This window comes from Pseudophryne corroboree (assembly GCF_028390025.1).
Source record: "Pseudophryne corroboree isolate aPseCor3 chromosome 3 unlocalized genomic scaffold, aPseCor3.hap2 SUPER_3_unloc_32, whole genome shotgun sequence".
NCBI classification, from domain to species: Eukaryota; Metazoa; Chordata; class Amphibia; order Anura; family Myobatrachidae; genus Pseudophryne; species Pseudophryne corroboree.
Window position 1 is genome coordinate 104,821 of NW_026967522.1, and position 20,315 is coordinate 125,135.

The following is a 20,315-nucleotide window of genomic DNA, read 5'->3' on the forward strand; positions in this document are numbered from 1 at the left end:
GCGCTCATGCGCAGGAACGTAATCCAGCCTCCTCGTTTTCTCCCATCTACCTCCACTGACCCACTAGCGCCCCCTCTGGGGACACAGCCCGAACACAATCTGACATCAGTAAGACAATACAGTCAGAAACTATAGGTCAGTAAGACAATACAGTCAGAAACTATAGGTCAGTAAAGGGCCCTACACACTTAAAGATTATCTGTCCAATCTGGCTGATTGGAAAGAAAATCTGGCGATGTCTGGGAGCAAATGACAATCAACCATTTGCTCCCAAAATCAAGAAAATGGACAAACACACTTCAGATAAATTGGTTTAATGAAACAAATGTAACCAATTTGTCTGAAAGTCCATTTTTGTCTGTTTTCCAATCTCTGAGAGCAAATAGTAAATTGCCATTTGCTCTCAGACATTGCCAGATTTTCTTTCCAATCAGCCAGATTGGACAGATAATCTTTTAGTGTGTAGGGCCCTAAGACAATACAGTAAGAAACTATAGGTCAGTAGGACAATACAGAAGAAACAATAGGTCAGTAAGACAATACAGTAGGAAATTATAGGTCAGTAAGACAATACAGAAGAAACTTTAGGTCAGTAAGACAATACAGTAGGAAACTATAGGTCAGTAAGACAGGAAACTATAGGTCAGTAAGACAGTGATACAGTAGGAAACTATATAGGTCAGTAAGACAATGTAGAAGGAAACTATAGGTCACTAAGACAATACAGAAGAAACAATAGGTCAGTAAGACAATACAGAAGAAACAATAGGTCAGTAAGACAATACAGTAGGAAACTATAGGTCAGTAAGACAATACAGAAGAAACTTTAGGTTAGTAAGACAATACAGTAGGAAACTATAGGTCAGTAAGACAGGAAACTATAGGTCAGTAAGACAGTGATACAGTAGGAAGCTATAGGTCAGTAAGACAATACAGAAGAAACTTTAGGTCAGTAAGACAATACAGTAGGAAACTATAGGTCAGTAAGACAGGAAACTATAGGTCAGTAAGACAGTGATACAGTAGGAAACTATATAGGTCAGTAAGACAATGTAGAAGGAAACTATAGGTCAGTAAAACAATGCAGAACAAACTATAGGTCAGTAAGACAATACAGTAGGAAACTATAGGTCAGTAAGACAATACAGAAGCAACTATAGGTCAGTAAGACAATACAGAAGGAAACTGTAGGTCAGTAAGACAATACAAAAGGAAACTGTAGGTCAGTAAGACAATACAAAAGGAAACTATTGGTCAGTAAGACAATACAAAAGGAAACTATAGGTCAGTAAGACAATACAGAAGGAAACTATAGGTCAGTAAGACAATACAGAAGGAAACTATAGGTCAGTAAGACAATACAGAAGAAACTATAGGTCAGTAAGACAATACAGTAAGAAACTATAGGTCAGTAAGACAATACAGTAGGAAACTATAGGTCAGTAAGACAATACAGTAAAACTATAGGTCAGTAAGACAATACAGTAGGAAACTATAGGTCAGTAAGACAATACAGTAGGAAACTATAGGTCAGTAAGACAATACAGAAGGAAACTATAGGTCAGTAAGACAATACAGTAGGAAACTATAGGTCAGTAAGACAATACAGTAGAAAACTATAGGTCAGTAAGACAATACAGTAGGAAACTATAGGTCAGTAAGACAATACAGAAGGAAACTATAGGTCAGTAAGACAATACAGTAAGAAACTATAGGTCAGTAAGACAATACAGAAGGAAACTATAGGTCAGTAAGACAATACAGTAGGAAACTATAGGTCAGTAAGACAATACAGTAGTAAACATCTACAAAGCCTTTTTCTCTTACATCCTAGAGGATGCTGGGGACTCCGTAAGGACCATGGGTTATAGACGGGCTCCGCAGGAGACATGGGCACCTAAAAAGAACTTTTCCTATGGGTGGGCACTGGCTCCTCCCTCTATGCCCCTCCTCCAGACCCCAGTTAGATTCTGTGCCCAGAGGAGAATGGGTGCACTGCAGAGAGCTCTCCTGAGTTTTCTGTAGAAAAAAAATTTTGTTAGGTTTTTTATTTTCAGGGAGCACTGCTGGCAACAGGCTCCCTGCATCGTGGGACTGAGGGGAGAGAAGCAGACCTACTTAACTGACAGGCTCTGCTTCTTAGGCTACTGGACACCATTAGCTCCAGAGGGAGTCGGAACACAGGTCTCGCCCTGGGGTTCGTCCCGCAGCCGCGCCGCCGTCCTCCTCACAGATGCTGGAAGATAGAAGCCGGGCGAGTATGAGAAGATAGAAGACATCTCAGGCGGCAGAAGACTTCAGATCTTCTTGAGGTACCGCTGCGCGCCATTGCTCCCAGACACAACACACAGAGGCAGCACTGATGGGTGCAGGGGGGAGGGGGGGCGGGGGGGCGCCCTGGGCAGCAATAATACTCAAAGTTTGATGCACAAAGAGTAGGATTAGGCTGCGGAGGCAGTAAATCACAGATCCTCCGCCATTTTATTACAATTGCACTGGGACCGAAGCCCGCCGTCGGGTGGGCGGAGCTTGATCCTCACCACTAACCAGCGCCATTTTCTCCACAGAAGCTGCATGAGGATACTGGCTCCCCGGTCTCTCCCCTGCTGGGGGGCACATTGGCAACGCAGTGAGTGGGAATTGTATATATATATATATATATAAAAGCGCTATCTGGTCATTTATTTTTTCTGGTGTTATTTGAGCGCTGGGTGTGTGCTGGCATACTCTCTCTCTGTCTCTCCTAAGGGCCTGGTTGGGGTTTTGTCCCTTTATAGGTCTGCACCGGTGGGGGCACGTCTTCAACTTTTCAGCCAGGCCTGGGTCAGCTCAGACCTTAATCCTTGGGTGTTGGAAATAGTTTCCCAGGGTTACAAACTGGAATTCGAAGAGGTGCCCCCGCGCCAATTTTTCAAGTCGGCATTACCAGCTTCTACACCAGAACGGAATGTAGTGTTAGCTGCAATTCAAACGCTGGCTCCCCGGTCTCTCCCCTGCTGAACACTTTCACGGGCTGGAAAAAGAGGAGGGGGGCACATTGGTAACGCAGTGAGTGGGAATTGGATATATATATATATATATATATATATATATATATATATAAAAGCGCTATCTGTTCATTTATTTTTTCCGGTGTTATTTAGGAGCTGGGTGTGTGCTGGCATACACACTCTCTGTCTCTCCTAAGGACCTGGTTGGGGTTTTGTCCCCATATAGGTTAATCCCTGTGTGTGTGGGGTGTCGGTATGTGGACAAGGCCTTAACGCGCCTGTCCAAGAAAGTGGCGCTACTGTCTCCAGACACAGCGGCCCTCAAGGATCCTGCGGATCGCAGGCAGGAGACTACTTTAAAGTAGTCTACTTTAAAGTCTATTTCTCTGACGTCCTAAGTGGATGCTGGGACTCCGTAAGGACCATGGGGATTAGCGGCTCCGCAGGAGACAGGGCACAAAAAGTAAAAGCTTTTGGACTAGCTGGTGTGCACTGGCTCCTCCCCCTATGACCCTCCTCCAAGCCTCAGTTAGATTTTTGTGCCCGGCCGAGAAGGGTGCAGACTAGGTGGCTCTCCTGAGCTGCTTAGTGTAAAAGTTTAGACTTAGGTTTTTTTTTAATTTTCAGTGAGTCCTGCTGGCAACAAGCTCACTGCATCGAGGGACTAAGGGGAGAAGAAGCGAACTCACCTGCGATTGGGCTTCTTGGCTACTGGACATTAGCTCCAGAGGGACGATCACAGGCCCAGCCATGGATGGGTCCCGGAGCCGCGCCGCTGGCCCCCTTACAGAGCCAGAAGACAGAAGAGGTCCGGAAATCGGCGGCAGAAGACAGCTGTCTTCAGTAAAGGTAGCCCACAGCACTGCAGCTGTGCGCCATTGCTCTCAGCACACTTCACACTGCGGTCACTGAGGGTGCAGGGCGCTGGGGGGGGGGGTGCCCTGAGACGCAATGTAAACACTATATATGGCTAAAAATACATCACATATAGCTCCTGGGCTATATGGATGTATTTAACTCCTGCCAGTTTTTCCTAAAAAAGCGGGAGAAAAGGCCGCCGAGAAGGGGGCGGAGCCTATCTCCTCAGCACACAAGCGCCATTTTCCCTCACAGCTCCGCTGGAAGGACGTCTCCCTGACTCTCCCCTGCAGTCCTGCACTACAGAAACGGGGTAAAAAAGAGAGGGGGGCACTAATTTGGCTAGAAAAACTACATAGCAGCTATAAGGGAGAAACACTTATATAAGGTTGTCCCTATACATATTATAGCGCTTTGGTGTGTGCTGGCAAACTCTCCCTCTGTCTCCCCAAAGGGCTTGTGGGGTCCTGTCCTCTATCAGAGCATTCCCTGTGTGTGTGCTGTGTGTCGGTACGTGTGTGTCGACATGTATGAGGAGGAAAATGGTGTGGAGGCGGAGCAATTGCCTGTAATAGTGATGTCACCTCCTAGGGAGTCGACACCTGATTGGATGGTCTTATTTAAGGAAAAGACTGTTGACGACATGAGACAGCCGGCAAATCAGCTAGTAATTGTTACCAAATAAATGGAGGATCGGGCGCTTACAGGTGCTGTGTTTCTAATGCTGCTGCTATGACGTGTGGGGGAAGTTACACCCCACCCATAAAGTTGAAAACACACAAGAACAAAAATAGCAGCGCTAGTGGAAATGTTTGTAAACAATTAAAAATTAACAAGAAGGATTGAGTGTTAATTGATATGACATTTAATACATAAAATAGGCCTTTTTGTTAAAAAGATAGTGGATAAATATCCACACGATTTTACAAACAATTAAGATCAGTAAATATGGGTCAAAACATAATGACTGTCTATCACATTAACATCCGTTCCTAATTTGTAACCTGGACATTTCTGGCAGATAAAGACAGACTGACGGCGCAGTCACACCAATGCACTTTACCCGATTACCGCTAGAGGTGTAGTCCCTTAAGGAATGTCTCTGATGTTTTTTTGGTCAGAAATCAATCAACTTGGGAATCCTCATTTAGCACGGTGTCCTCTTTATCAGGATTGGGGTAGATGGTGTTCCTCAGTATGGGAAAATTTGCCTCAATCGAACAACAGGTGATAAAGTCCAGTGTTTGGTCCGGATGTGATGCGGCAGTCAAACTGGCGTGATGAATGACCCAAATAGCCTCCTCCTTACGCGTTTCACTGCTAGGCACTGCAGCTTTATCAAAGGTGACTTAGGTAGGCCATTGGTGAAATATTTATACCATGGGTAATTGGCAAACAGTAAACAGCTGTTTCACTCAATCCTTCTAATATATTGAAACATACAAAAAAACGTTTATACTGACCCTTCTATGGGTTTCTTATATATTCTAAGGACAGACTCAATTGTGAAAACTTTGTTTTTTGGAAGGGATTTGATAAAAAAAACGAGTTTTGTTAATTATTAATAAACCCCTGAGGTAATGCTTCCGGGTCACGGAGGCTTTTCGTCTGGGTACAAATATTTATTTCCCCCTTATATCTTAACAAGTTTGTATCAGTAGTTAATCTAAGTACATAAGTAACATATCTTTTGTTCGTAGTTAGTGCAGAAGGACTTTTTATCGTATTTACGGCTCAATGGAGCGCATTTGCGTTCCACTGGACGGAGCTTATCTCCGTGTCTTCCGGTCACGTGACATCCGCCGCCGCCGCTGCCTCTGGGAATCGTAGTAAGCTACTATGTGACGGGGTCCACGTGACCGGGCGGCGTAGTTGTTGGCATGGTAACTCACAAACAATGGGCTCTCCTTCTAAAGACCCCGTTTAAATATACTTGAGACCTCAAAACATCTCTTCCTCACAATCTGGTGGTGAATATCGGAAGTTGAGACTGTACAGGATAGCAAAATAAAGATATTTTTAAAAAAAGTAATTAATCTACATAATGGGAACTTCTCACTGATTATCGTAGTTGTAAGTTTGTAGTTTTAGCATGGATTGGCTTGATATAGGAGAGTAGATACTGTAGAAACATATAGGGAAATTAGGACAGTGTCATCTAATCTTTGCTCATTCAAAAAGTGTGTTTCTTCAATCGTAGTTTAAAAGGATTTTGGATATGGATTTTGGGCAGATTCTCTGATCGTCTCTCACACTTATACGTCCATTGGTATTATAACTGTAACTAGTTTACACATTAAGCATAGACAATCGAGGAAACAAGAAGGTTTATACTTTTTTAGAAACTGTTTCATTATTCCAAAAACTTTTACCAGCTTTAACATATATTTCAAGGAGTTGCATTGTTCCTATTGGATATATATTCCTACTGTTTCCTAATATCTTATCAGTATTAGTTTGCGGAGAATGTCAAATACCCCCCACCTCACCATTGGGAGGTGGTGTGGAGAGAATTAATGGTAAATTCTTTTATCTCATTATTAAATTTGTAGGTTTTAATTTTTAAGTTTTGAAAAAAAAAAAAAATTTTTTAAAGTTTTTTTACCTGAGAGGGTGGTTTGGGGTGGGGGGGGTTTTGGGGGGAAAGGGAGTGGGAAATGAGAGGGGGAGGGAGGGGAGGGGGTGGGAAGGGGCAGGGTTTTGGAGGAGAACTTATTATATTTATTTTGTGTGATTTGTCCTCGCACATCTTGGAGGAATATATATAACTTATGATCTCTCATTACAGAGATAATATCGGTGACAGTTTACTCCTATGATGACTTATTGTTACAATAGATATACAGCACTAGTCAAATCACAGTGTTTAATTCTACTGCCTCATTGAGGCCCTCTGGAAATATGCTGTCCATCTGGTACATCCAGAAGACCTCCTGTCTGCAAAGTCTTTTATACCTATCACCCCCCCCGTGTGCTATGGGTTATGTGTTCTAGGCCCACAAGTTTTAAACATTTTGGGTCTCCACCATGTACATCACAATAATGTTTGGGAACACTGTGTGTCTGAATCTTATTTAGGATGTTCCTCCTGTGCTCTAAAAACCGGGTTTTAAGTGGCCTGGTTGTGCGTCCTATATATTTTTTATTGCATCCGCATGTCAGCAGATAAATGACATAGGGAGTGTCACAGTTTATAAAACTGGCAATTTCAAATGGTTTCTCTGATGTCTCAACCTTAATTACTTTTGTACGGTTAGAAATATAATTACAAGTTATACATTGTTTTTTCCACACTTGTAGCAGCCTTTTATTTTCTCCTGATGGTTTTTCAACCAGTTATTACTTCCACTTGTACTCTCATTGCTTACTTTAATAACTTTCAAGTGGCTGGGAGCTAATAGGTTTTTAAGTGACCTGTTCTTCCGAAAAATAAATTTGGGTTTTGGATGCAATATTGAGGACAACTGAGAATCCTGTCTGAGAATCCCATAATTCTTTGAGATGATGTTCCTAATCTCTAAATGACAATTGTTGAATGTAGAGATGAATGCTACCTCATCCATATTAATGGTTTTCTCTTTATTTTTATTCTTGGGTATTAGTAAATCCTCTCTTTTTCGTTGTTTGACTTCCCCTAATGCTGATTCAATGAGTAATTTTGGGTAACCCCTGCTGAGGAATGCCTCCATCATTGATTTGGCTTGTATATTGAAGGTGGTCAAGTCAGAGCAATTCCTTCGAAGATGAAGGAATTGACTTTTGGGGATGCTCTTTTTCCAGGGCATGTAATGTCCACTTTTAAAGTGTAGATAAGCGTCCGTTCCCACCTCTTTTATATAGTTGGTAGTAGAGATTCTGTTTCCTCTGATCTCCAAGGAGATGTCCAGAAAATTAATATTGTGGGGGTGGTAAGTGTGAGTGAAAATTAAATTGAAAGAATTGGAATTGAGATGGGAAACAAATGCTGAGGCTGATTCAGCATCCCCGTTCCAAATTATAAAGAGATCATCTATGTAACGGCCATAGAGAACCAGGTCCGCGCCGAGGTCGCCACCCCACACGAGCTGGTCTTCGACCTCGCCCATGTAGAGGTTGGCGTAACTCGGCGCGAACCTGGTTCCCATGGCCGTCCCCATCACCTGTAAATAAAAAGTATCCAAAAAAGTGAAATAATTGTGTCTAAGTATAAATGATATGGAATCCAGAATAAATTTTTGATGTAAGTCGGTGAGATCCCCATCCTCTGTGAGTCTTCTTGCTATTGCATTGATGCCTAAATCATGTGGAATATTTGTGTATAAACTTTGGACATCGAGTGTGAGGAATCCGTAGGAATCCCTCCACTCAATGTCTTTGATCATATTCAAAAAATGAGTTGTATCTTTAATGTGGGATTTCAACATGGTGACCCGTGGCTGTAAAGAAATATCAATATAATGTGAAAGGTTAGAAGTGAGGGAACCTACACCAGAAATGATGGGACGACCTGGGGGTGCTGTGCATGACTTGTGAATTTTGGGAAGATGGTAGTATATGGGAACTGTGGGGTGTGAACAGAACAAAAAATTAAATTCCTCCTTGGAGATCAGATTGTTGCTCATAGCTTGACTTAATAGGTCGTGAAGTTCTCTTAAGAAAACTGGGGTCGGGTCTCTTGGTAAAGTGTGGTAGAAGTCGTGGTTATTTAATTGCCTGTTGGCTTCAAGGATATAATCAGACCTGTCCTGTATAATGAGCCCCCCCCCCCCTTTATCAGCTTGTTTGATTACTATTGTGCTATCTTTTGTTAGCCTGTAGATCGCTTGTTTCTCCCACTTGTTGAGATTTTCGGTCTTCTGTGTCTTTTGTGTTTTTGAGCACAGATTTTTGAATTCTTCTAGTGTTGTTTTGTAAAAGCTCTCTATGCTTGAACCCTTTGTTTTAATGGGATAGAACTCTGACTTGTTTTTCAGTTTGTTGATGTCGAACAATTTTTGGGGTTTCGAGGGAGTATCCTCAGAGTTCTCACCCAAAAGAGCGGTGAGTATTTCTAGGGCCCCTTCGTCTTCCCCATCAAGAACTATAGGTGATGCTGTGTCTCTATTTTTTAACAGGGCCTGCTTAGCAAAGTATTTCTTCCGACATAAGTTACGGACAAACCGATTTAGTTCCACAAATAAATTAAATATATTAGGTGGTGTTGATGGGGAAAATTTTAGGCCTTTATTCAACACTGCAATCTCATTATCGGTTAGTTGTCTGGAAGAAAGATTGAATATATTTTTCTTCTGAGACAGCTTCCTTTTTAACTTTAATCTCTTGTGTACTTCCTTCCTCCCCCCTCTTCTTCCTCGAAGCTGACATTTCTCCTTTTTCTGGCTCTCTCTCTTTGCCAGTCCCTGTCTCGATCCTGGAACCTCCTTTTTCGCTGTTCTAAAAAATTACTTGACGAATTGGAGGCATCAGGATGTGACTTGGGCCTGGCTCCTAATTCTCTATTTCTAGCCGGGGAACGATCTTCTTCTAGCTCTCTATTTATTAGTCGGTCGGACTCTGTCCGTTCTATGGGGCGTTTAGAAAAATTATTCTTCATTTTATGATCATAATTGGGGGTATCTCCTGAATATTTTCTTTCATCTCTTCTCCCAAATGAAGAATAAAAAGGTTTCCTTGCTTCAAAATTGTCATTAACAGAATCTTTATCTCTTTGATTTTTATTTTTTCTATAGGATCTGACACTATCGGTTTTATAATCCTCAACATCCCGTTGGAATTTTCTGTACTTGGTCTCTAATATTGTTTGCTCAAATTTATTCACCCTTTCTGTGACCACAGTATCTCTCTCCTTATACTCATTACTTTGATTGTGGCATTCCAATTTATCAGCTAGTGCCTGTCCAGGCGTCTCAAACACCGTCAGGGGCTCTAAAGCGCCCATTACCTCAGTCGGTAGACACGGACACTGACTCCAGTGTCGACGGTGAAGAAACAAACGTATTTTCCAGTAGGGCCACACGTTACATGATCACGGCAATGAAGGAGGTTTTGCATATTTTTGATACTACAAGTACCACAAAAAGGGGTATTATGTGGGGTGTGAAAAAACTACCCGTAGTTCTTCCTGAATCAGATGAATTAAATGAGGTGTGTGATGAAGCGCGGGTTTCCCCCGATAAAAAACTGCTAATTTCTAAAAAATTATTGGCATTGTGCCCTTTCCCGCCAGAGGTTAGGGCGCGTTGGGAAACACCCCATAGGGTGGATAAAGCGCTCACACGCTTATCAAAACAAGTGGCGTTACCGTCTCCTGATACGGCCGCCCTCAAGGAGCCAGCTGATAGGAAGCTGGAAAATATCCTAAAAAGTATATACACACATACTGGTGTTATACTACGACCAGCAATCGCCTCAGCCTGGATGTGCAGTGCTGGGGTGGCTTGGTCGGAGTCCCTGACTGAAAATATTGATACCCTGGACAGGGACAATATATTATTGACTATAGAGCATTTAAAAGATGCATTTCTATATATGCGAGATGTGATAAAGCTGGATTCTTTTATCGTATAAACAACCCTTTATGAGGTCTAAGAACACTGTACGCTGTTTACTTAAGAAGTACCGTAAGGGTACGCTACTTGCGTAACGATCGCTCAGCCGTAGGCGAGACGCTCAAGCGTCACGTTCGCTCACGGCCCAGAGATCACAGGCAGGCACGCTATTGGCTGTTGACTAACGTAATGATTCGCTATGGCGTAGCAGACGCTCGAGACCACGAGGAGATCACCAGCGGCGCAGACGCTCACAACGCTATACCTTGATATCTATACCTTTAACAATGAGATACACAGTATACCTTTATGTAGAGACAATGTGTAAGTGCAACCTGGTGTAACCTGATTAACTACAAAGCTGCTTGAGCGTCACCGACGCTCTGTGAACACTTAACACTATGAGAAAATACACAGATACTTGTTTAGGGTCCAAAGCCTATTATATGTATTATAACTAATATACTTGCAAAAAGGAATCATAGTACAAATGCTACACTACAATATAACAGAGACTTCCTAACCAAATAACTATACAAGAAATACAATACAATACAATACTAATCAAGGCAAAATACGAGAGAAAGAGAAGAGAGGGAGAGAGAGAGATATGAGAGAAATGGCTCACAGTAAGACAATATGATTACGGAGAGAAACTTACGCACAAGGGGAAACGATCGCAAGCGCCTCTGGACATCCAGCTTCCCGATTATCAGCAATGATAATCGTTTGAAGAGAAGTGTAAGCTGGATGCCACAGGCCCGTCTTTTATGCTCCACACACAATGCAATCCAATGGTCCCTACAATCTTATCGTCCATTGGACACAGGAATTCGGCTTCGCATTATAACAAAGGTCATAGGTTGATTCATACAGGTGGGCTGTCTTGTATCAGTGGCCTTGGTTATGCAACACAATGGGTGATGACCAACACATTCCTGTCTTCTGGAGAGCTATTGTTTGGCGAATACAAAACAGAACCCTTTCTCTGGGCTTTGTTCTATATTCATGATGTCCACTTTCAGTTGAGACAATGACATCTCAGCCCTCATTCTCCTGGATACAAACCCTTTTCCATTCGTAAACACAGGTGTTGGCCCTCCTCATTGAGTCTCAAAGCTCAGTGTAATTAAAGGCTATTGTACTCCGTCTGCGGGAAAGATACTGATTTGGAGTACAATTGATCTTCAATTACTATTCCTGTGCTTACCTTATGCATGTGAAGATATGAGGCCCTCCCAACATGCAAACTATTGTTTGGGGGATCTCTGAGGTCAAAGAGCCATTTGAGACCCACTGATACCTGTCTCCAACTGTTCAGGTGCATGACTAAGTAAGAACAAATAATAATAAATGGACATAACTTCTTATGTCCATAACTATTCGCACGAGCGATTAATCCGCTCCAAACCAACACCGGAATATTGCTATTTAAATACTCTTCCGATGGGTATCAAACACCACTGTATGACCCCTGTTAGACCCTTCGCACAATACAAAGAGGAACATGCTATATTAACCAAACTTTCAGAATCTATCAAAGGGACCATGATCTACAAAATACATTATTAATGAAAATATGTAACGATTGAGTCGCACGCTACGATTACATAAACTTTACCGTAAATACGCATACCGTGCACCAGCGGGTGCACGCAACTGCGGGTATGCGCCTTCACGGGAGAGCGCACGCATGCGCAGCGCGGACCAGTGTGAGGTGCAAATATGGCAGTGTGCATAGAGATATTTTTCTGACTTTGACAGATGCACAGAGGGATATTTGCACTCTGGCATCAAGAGTAAGTGCGCTGTCCATTTCTGCCAGAAGAAGTTTATGGACACGACAGTGGTCAGGTGATGCGGATTCCAAACGGCACATGGAAGTATTGCCGTATAAAGGGGAGGAGTTATTTGGGGTCGGTCTATCGGACCTGGTGGCCACGGCAACAGCTGGAAAATCCACCTTTCTACCCCAAGTCACCCCTCAGCAGAAAAAGACACCGTCTTTTCAGCCTCAGTCCTCTCGTCCCCATAAGGGCAAGCGGGCAAAAGGCCACTCATATCTGCCCCGGGGTAGAGGAAGGGGGAAAAGACTGCAGCGGGCAGCCCCTTGTCTCAAGAGTTTCAGCGCGCAGTGGGCTCACTCGCAAGTGGACCCCTGGATCCTGTAGGTAGTATCTCAGGGGTACAGATTGGAATTCGAGACGTCTCCCCCTCGCCGGTTCCTGAAGTCTGCTTTACCAACGTCTCCCTCCGACAGGGAGGCGGTATTGGAAGCCATTCACAAGCTGTATTCCCAGCAGGTGATAATAAAAGTACCCCTCCTACAACAGGGAAAGGGGTATTATTCCACACTGTTTGTGGTACCGAAGCCGGACGGCTCGGTGAGACCTATTCTAAATCTGAAGTCCTTGAACACTTACATACAAAGGTTCAAATTCAAAATGGAGTCACTCAGAGCAGTGATAGCGAGCCTGGAAGAAGGGGACTATATGGTGTCTCTGGACATCAAGGATGCTTACCTCCATGTCCCAATTTGCCCTTCTCACCAAGGGTACCTCAGGTTCGTGGTACAGAACTGTCACTATCAGTTTCAAACGCTGCCGTTTGGATTGTCCACGGCACCCCGGGTCTTTACCAAGGTAATGGCCGAAATGATGATTCTTCTTCGAAGAAAAGGCGTCTTAATTATCCCTTACTTGGACGATCTCCTGATAAGGGCAAGGTCCAGAGAACAGTTAGAGGTCGGAGTAGCACTATCTCAAGTAGTACTACGACAGCACGGATGGATTCTAAATATTCCAAAATCGCAGCTGAATCCGACGACACGTCTGCTGTTCCTAGGGATGATTCTGGACACAGTCCAGAAAAAAGTGTTTCTCCCGGAGGAGAAAGCCAGGGAGTTATCCGAGCTTGTCAGGAACCTCCTAAAACCAGGCCAAGTGTCAGTGCATCAATGCACAAGGGTCCTGGGGAAAATGGTGGCTTCTTACGAAGCGATTCCATTCGGCAGATTCCACGCAAGAACTTTTCAGTGGGATCTGCTGGACAAATGGTCCGGATCGCATCTTCAGATGCATCAGCGGATAACCCTGTCTCCGAGGACAAGGGTGTCTCTTCTGTTGTGGTTGCAGAGTGCTCATCTTCTAGAGGGCCGCAGATTCGGCATTCAGGACTGGGTCCTGGTGACCACGGATGCCAGCCTGAGAGGCTGGGGAGCAGTCACACAGGGAAGAAATTTCCAGGGAGTGTGGTCAAGCCTGGAGACTTCACTTCACATAAATATACTGGAGCTAAGGGCAATTTACAATGCTCTAAGCCTAGCAAGACCTCTGCTTCAAGGGCAGCCGGTGTTGATCCAGTCGGACAACATCACAGCAGTCGCCCACATAAACAGGCAGGGCGGCACAAGAAGCAGGAGGGCAATGGCGGAAGCTGCAAGGATTCTTCGCTGGGCGGAAAATCATGTGATAGCACTGTCAGCAGTGTTCATTCCGGGAGTGGACAACTGGGAAGCAGACTTCCTCAGCAGGCACGACCTCCACCCGGGAGAGTGGGGACTTCATCCGGAAGTCTTCCACATGATTGTGAACCGTTGGGAAAAACCAAAAGGTGGACATGATGGCGTCCCGCCTCAACAAAAAACTAGACAGGTATTGCGCCAGGTCAAGGGACCCTCAGGCAATAGCTGTGGACGCTCTGGTAACACCTTGGGTGTTCCAGTCAGTGTATGTGTTCCCTCCTCTGCCTCTCATACCCAAGGTACTGAGAATTATAAGACGGAGAGGAGTAAGAACTATACTCGTGGCTCCGGATTGGCCAAGAAGGACTTGGTACCCGGAACTTCAAGAGATGCTCACAGAGGACCCGTGGCCTCTGCCGTTAAGAAATGACCTGCTTCAGCAAAGACCCTGTCTGTTCCAAGACTTACCGCGGCTGCGTTTGACGGCATGGCGGTTGAACGCCGGATCCTGAAGGATAAAGGCATTCCGGAGGAAGTCATCCCTACCCTGATCAAAGCCAGGAAGGAGGTGACCGCACAACATTATCACCATATTTGGCGAAAATATGTTGCGTGGTGTGAGGCCAGGAGGGCCCCGACGGAGGAATTTCAACTGGGTCGATTCCTGCATTTCCTGCAAACAGGAGTGTCTATGGGCCTCAAATTGGGGTCCATTAAGGTTCAAATTTCGGCCCTGTCGATTTTCTTCCAGAAAGAATTGGCTTCAGTTCCTGAAGTCCAGACGTTTGTCAAGGGAGTACTGCATATACAGCCCCCTTTTGTGCCTCCAGTGGCACCGTGGGATCTCAATGTAGTTCTGAGATTCCTCAAATCACATTGGTTTGAACCGCTCAAATCTGTGGATTTGAAATATCTCACATGGAAAGTGACCATGCTGCTGGCCCTGGCCTCGGCCAGGCAAGTGTCAGAATTGGCGGCTTTATCTTACAAAAGCCCATATCTGATTTTCCATTCGGACAGGGCAGAACTGCGAACCCGTCCCCAGTTTCTCCCTAAGGTGGTGTCAGCGTTTCACCTGAACCAACCTATTGTGGTGCCTGCGGCTACTAGGGACTTGGAGGACTCCATGTTGCTAAACGTTGTCAGAGTCCTGAAAATATATATTTCAAGGACGGCTGGAGTCAGAAAGTCTGACTCGCTGTTTATACTATATGCACCCAACAAGCTGGGTGCTCCTGCTTCTAAGCAGACGATTGCTCGTTGGATTTGTAGTACAATTCAGCTTGCACATTCTGTGGCAGGCCTGCCACAGCCAAAATCTGTAAATGCCCACTCCACAAGGAAGGTGGGCTCATCTTGGGCGGCTGCCCGAGGGGTCTCGGCTTTACAACTTTGCCGAGCAGCTACTTGGTCAGGGGCAAACACGTTTGCAAAATTTTACAAATTTGATACCCTGGCTGAGGAGGACCTGGAGTTCTCTCATTCGGTGCTGCAGAGTCATCCGCACTCTCCCGCCCGTTTGGGAGCTTTGGTATAATCCCCATGGTCCTTACGGAGTCCCAGCATCCACTTAGGACGTCAGAGAAAATAAGAATTTACTTACCGATAATTCTATTTCTCGTAGTCCGTAGTGGATGCTGGGCGCCCATCCCAAGTGCGGATTGTCTGCAATACTTGTACATAGTTATTGTTACAAAAATCGGGTTTTTATTGTTGAGAGCCATCTTTGCAGAGGCTCCTCTGTTATCATGCTGTTAACTGGGTTCAGATCACAGGTTGTACAGTGTGATTGGTGGGCTGGTATGAGTCTTACCCGGGATTCAAGATCCTTCCTTATTGTGTACGCTCGTCCGGGCACAGTATCCTAACTGAGGCTTGGAGGAGGGTCATAGGGGGAGGAGCCAGTGCACACCAGCTAGTCCAAAAGCTTTTACTTTTTGTGCCCTGTCTCCTGCGGAGCCGCTAATCCCCATGGTCCTTACGGAGTCCCAGCATCCACTACGGACTACGAGAAATAGAATTATCGGTAAGTAAATTCTTATTTTATTCGCATACTGGAGCTGTGCTAAGACCGACTATTGCGTCGGCATGGGTATGTAGCGCAATTTCAGCATGGACAGATGATCTGACGGCTGAATTTGATACCATGGATAGAGATACTATATTGTTAATTCTAGCCCATATTAAAGACGCAGTCTTATTTATGAGAGATGCTCAAAGGGATATTGGATTGCTAGCTTCTAGGGCCAATGCCATGTCTATCTCAGCGAGACGATCCTTATGGACTCGCCAATGGACGGGTGATGCGGATTCCAAAAAACATATGGAAGTCCTACCCTATAAGGGAGACGTATTGTTTGGGGATGGGCTGACGGACCTGGTTTCCACAGCTACCGCCGGTAAATCAAATTTTCTCTTACCGTCCTAGTGGATGCTGGGGACTCCGTAAAGACCATGGGGAACAGATGGGCTCCGCAGGAGACTGGGCACTCTAAGAAAGAATTAGTACTACTGGTGTGCACTGGCTCCTCCATCTATGCCCCTCCTCCAGACCTCAGTTAGAATCTGTGCCCGGCCAGAGCTGGGTGCTTTTAGTAAGCTCTCCTGAGCTTGCTAATAAGAAAGTATTTATTAGGTTTTTTTTATTTTCAGAGAGCTTTTGCTGGCAACAGACTCTCTGCTACGTCGGACTGAGGGGAGAGAAGCAAACCTACTAACTGCGGCTAGGTTGCGCTTCTTAGGCTACTGGACACCATTAGCTCCAGAGGGATCGAACACAGGTACCTAACCTTGGTCGTACGTTCCCGGAGCCGCGCCGCCGTCCCCCTCGCAGAGCCAGAAGTCAGAAGCCGGCAGAAGCAAGAAGACATCGAAATCAGTGGCAGAAGACTCCTGTCTTCACATGAGGTAGCGCACAGCACTGCAGCGCCCACACTACCCACACACTCTGGTCACTGTAGGGTGCAGGGCGCAGGGGGGGCGCCCTGGGCAGCAATTAGGATACCTCTTGGCAAAAAGACACATATATACAGCCGGGCACTGTATATATGTACGAGCCCCCGCCATTTTATTTACACAGACCCGGGACAGAAGCCCGCTGCTGAGGGGGCGGGGCCTTCTTCCTCAGCACTCACCAGCGCCATTTTCTCTCCACAGCTCCGCTGAGAGGAAGCTCCCCAGGCTCTCCCCTGCAGTATCCAGGTAGAAAAAGGGTAAAAAGAGAGGGGGGGCACATAAATTTAGGCGCAAATTGTCATAAACAGCAGCTACTGGGTAAACACTAAATTACTGTGTAATCCCTGGGGTTATATAGCGCTGGGGTGTGTGCTGGCATACTCTCTCTCTGTGTCCCCAAAAGGCCTTTGTGGGGGTCCTGTCCTAAAGTGAGCATTCCCTGGGTGTGTGCAGTGTCGGTACGTTTGTGTCAACATGTTTGACGAGAAAGGATACGTGGAGGCAGAACAAGTGCAGATGAATGTGGGGTCGGCGCCGACAGCTGATTGGATGGATATGTGGAAGGTGTTAAATGATAACGTAAGCTCCTTGCATAAGAGGTTGTATAAAGCTGAAGCCGTGGGACAGTCAGGGTTTCAGCCCATGTCTGATCCTACAGCTCAGAGGCCGTCAGGGTCTCAAAAGCGCCCGCTATCCTAGATTGTTGACACAGATATCGACACGGATTCTGACTCCAGTGTCGATGACGATGATGCTAAGTTGCAGCCTAAATTGACTAAAGCCATCCGATACATGATTATAGGGATGAAGGATGTATTGCACATATCAGAGGAAAACCCTGTCCCTGACAAGAGGGTTTATATGTATGGGGAGAAAAAGCAAGAAGTGACTTTTCCCCCTTCACATGAATTAAATGAATTATGTGAAAAAGCGTGGTATTCCCCTGATAGGAAAGTAGTAATTTCCAAAAGATTGATTATGGCTTACCCTTTCCCACCAACGGACAGATAACGCTGGGAATCCTCCCCTAGGGTAGATAAAGCTCTGACACGCTTATCTAAGAAGGTGGCCCTGCCGTCACAGGATACGGCCGCCCTAAAGGATCCTGCGGATAGAAAGCAGGAAGGTATCCTGAAGTCTGTTTATACACATTCTGGTACTCTACTGAGGCCAGCAACTGCTTCGGCCTGGATGTGTAGTGCTGTAGCAGCATGGACAGATACTCTGTCTGAGGGGATAGATACCCTGGACAGGGAGACTATTTTACTGACCCTGGGACATATCAAAGACACTGTCTTATATATGAGGGATGCCCAGAGGGATATTTGCCTACTGGGCTCTAGAGTAAACGCAATGTCGATTTCTGCCAGAAGGGTCCTGTGGACTCGGCAGTGGACTGGTGATGCCGACTCTAAAAAACACATGGAGGTTTTACCTTACAAGGGTGAGGAATTGTTTGGGGACGGTCTCTCGGACCTGGTTTCCACAGCAACAGCTGGGAAGTCAAATTTTTTGCCATATGTTCCCTCACAGCCAAAGCACCGTATTACCAAATGCAGTTCTTTCATTCAAAAAAAGCCTCCACTAAATCCACCGCGTGACGCTGGGGCTCCAAAGGCGGAGTCAGGAGCGGTGGGGGCACGTCTCCGAAATTTCAGCCACCAGTGGGTTCGCTCACGGGTGGATCCTTGGGCTATACAAATTGTGTCTCAGGGATACAAGCTGGAATTCGAAGTGACGCCCCCTCACCGTTACCTAAAATCGTCCCTGCCTGCTTCTCCCATGGAAAGGGAGGTAGTGTTGGCGGCAATTCACAAGTTATATCTCCAGCAGGTGGTGGTGAAGGTTCCCCTTCTTCAACAGGGATGGGACTACTATTCCACAATGGTTGTGGTGCCGAACCCGGACGGTTCGGTCAGACTCATTTTGAATTTAAAATCCCTGAACATTTATCTGAAGAAATTCAAGTTCAAAATGGAATCGCACAGAGCGGTCATTGCAAGCCTGGAAGAGGGGGATTTTATGGTGTCGCTGGACATCAAGGATGCTTACTTGCATGTCCCCATTTATCCACCTCATCAGGAGTACCTCAGGTTTGTGGTACAGGACTGTCATTACCAATTCCAGACGTTGTCGTTTGGCCTGTCCACGGCACCGAGAATATTTACCAAGGTAATGGCGGAGATGATGGTACTCCTTCGAAAGCAAGGAGTTACAATTATCCCATACTTGGACAATCTCCTCATAAAGGCGAGGTCCAGGGAGCAGTTGCTGATCGGCTTAGCACACTCTCAGGAAGTGTTGCAACAACACGGGTGGATCCTGAATATTCCAAAGTCGCAGCTGATCCCTACGACGCGTCTGCCTTTCATGGGCATGATTCTGGACACAGGCCAGAAGAAGGTGTTTCTCCCGGCGGAGAAGGCTCAAGAGCTCGTGACTCTGGTCAGAGACCTCCTAAAACCGAAACAGGTATCGGTGCATCACTGCACGCGAGTCCTGGGAAAGATGGTGGCGTCATACGAAGCCATTCCCTTCGGCAGGTTCCATGCGAGAATCTTTCAGTGGGATCTGTTGGACAAGTGGTCCGGATCGCATCTTCAGATGCATCGGCTGATCCCCCAGGGCCAGGGTGTCTCTTCTGTGGTGGCTGCAAAGTGCTCACCTCCTCGAAGGCCGCAAGCCTCCGAGGATGGGGGGCAGTCACTCAGGGAAGAAACTTCCAAGGGCTGTGGTCAAGTCGGGAGTCTTGTCTGCACATCAATATCCTGGAACTAAGGGCCATATACAACGCCCTGAGTCAAGCGGAGCCTCTGCTTTGAAACCAACCAGTGCTGATTCAGTCAGACAACATCACCGCAGTGGCCCATGTAAACCGCCAGGGCGGCACAAGAAGCAGGGTGCAATGGCGGAAGCCACCAGGATTCTTCATTAGGCGGAGAATCACGTGCAAGCACTGTCAGCAGTGTTCATTCCGGGAGTGGACAACTGGGAAGCAGACTTCCTCAGCAGGCACGACCTCCACCCGGGAGAGTGGGGACTTCATCAAGAAGTCTTCACGCAGATTGTAAATCGATGGGAACTGCCACAGGTGGACATGATGGCGTCCCGCCTCAACAAAAAGCTAAAAAGGTATTGCGCCAGGTCAAGGGACCCTCAGGCGATAGCTGTGGACGCACTAGTAACACCGTGGGTGTTCCAGTCGTTCTATGCGTTTCCTCCTCTTCCTCTCATACCAAAGGTGCTGAGAATTGTAAGAAAGAGGAGTGAGAACAATACTCATTGTTCCGGATTGACCAAGAAGGACTTGGTACCCGGAACTGCAAGAAATGCTCACAGAGGACCCATGGCCTCTGCCTCTCAGACAGGACCTGTTGCAACAGGGGCCCTGTCTGTTCCAAGACTTACCGCGGCTGCGTTTGACGGCATGGCGGTTGAACACCGGATCCTAGCGGAAAAAGGCATTCTGGAGAAGTTATTTCTACGCTGATAAAGGCTAGGAAGGACGTGACAGCAAAGCAT

The 20,315-nt window shown here is 45.8% G+C and overlaps 2 protein-coding genes across 3 annotated transcripts in view; one reads left to right on the forward strand and one right to left on the reverse strand.

Annotated features, from left to right (window-relative positions):
* LOC134984051 (uncharacterized) overlaps positions 1 to 20,315 on the reverse strand; it is a 236,176-nt gene that overhangs the window by 95,669 nt on the left and 120,192 nt on the right. The window contains exon 14 of the mRNA XM_063949693.1: positions 7,192 to 9,255. Within this exon, the coding sequence (XP_063805763.1) occupies positions 7,192 to 9,255 (2,064 nt within the window). The remainder of the gene's footprint in view (positions 1 to 7,191; positions 9,256 to 20,315) is intronic.
* LOC134984047 (oocyte zinc finger protein XlCOF22-like) overlaps positions 1 to 20,315 on the forward strand; it is a 52,016-nt gene that overhangs the window by 24,139 nt on the left and 7,562 nt on the right. The window lies entirely within an intron of this gene.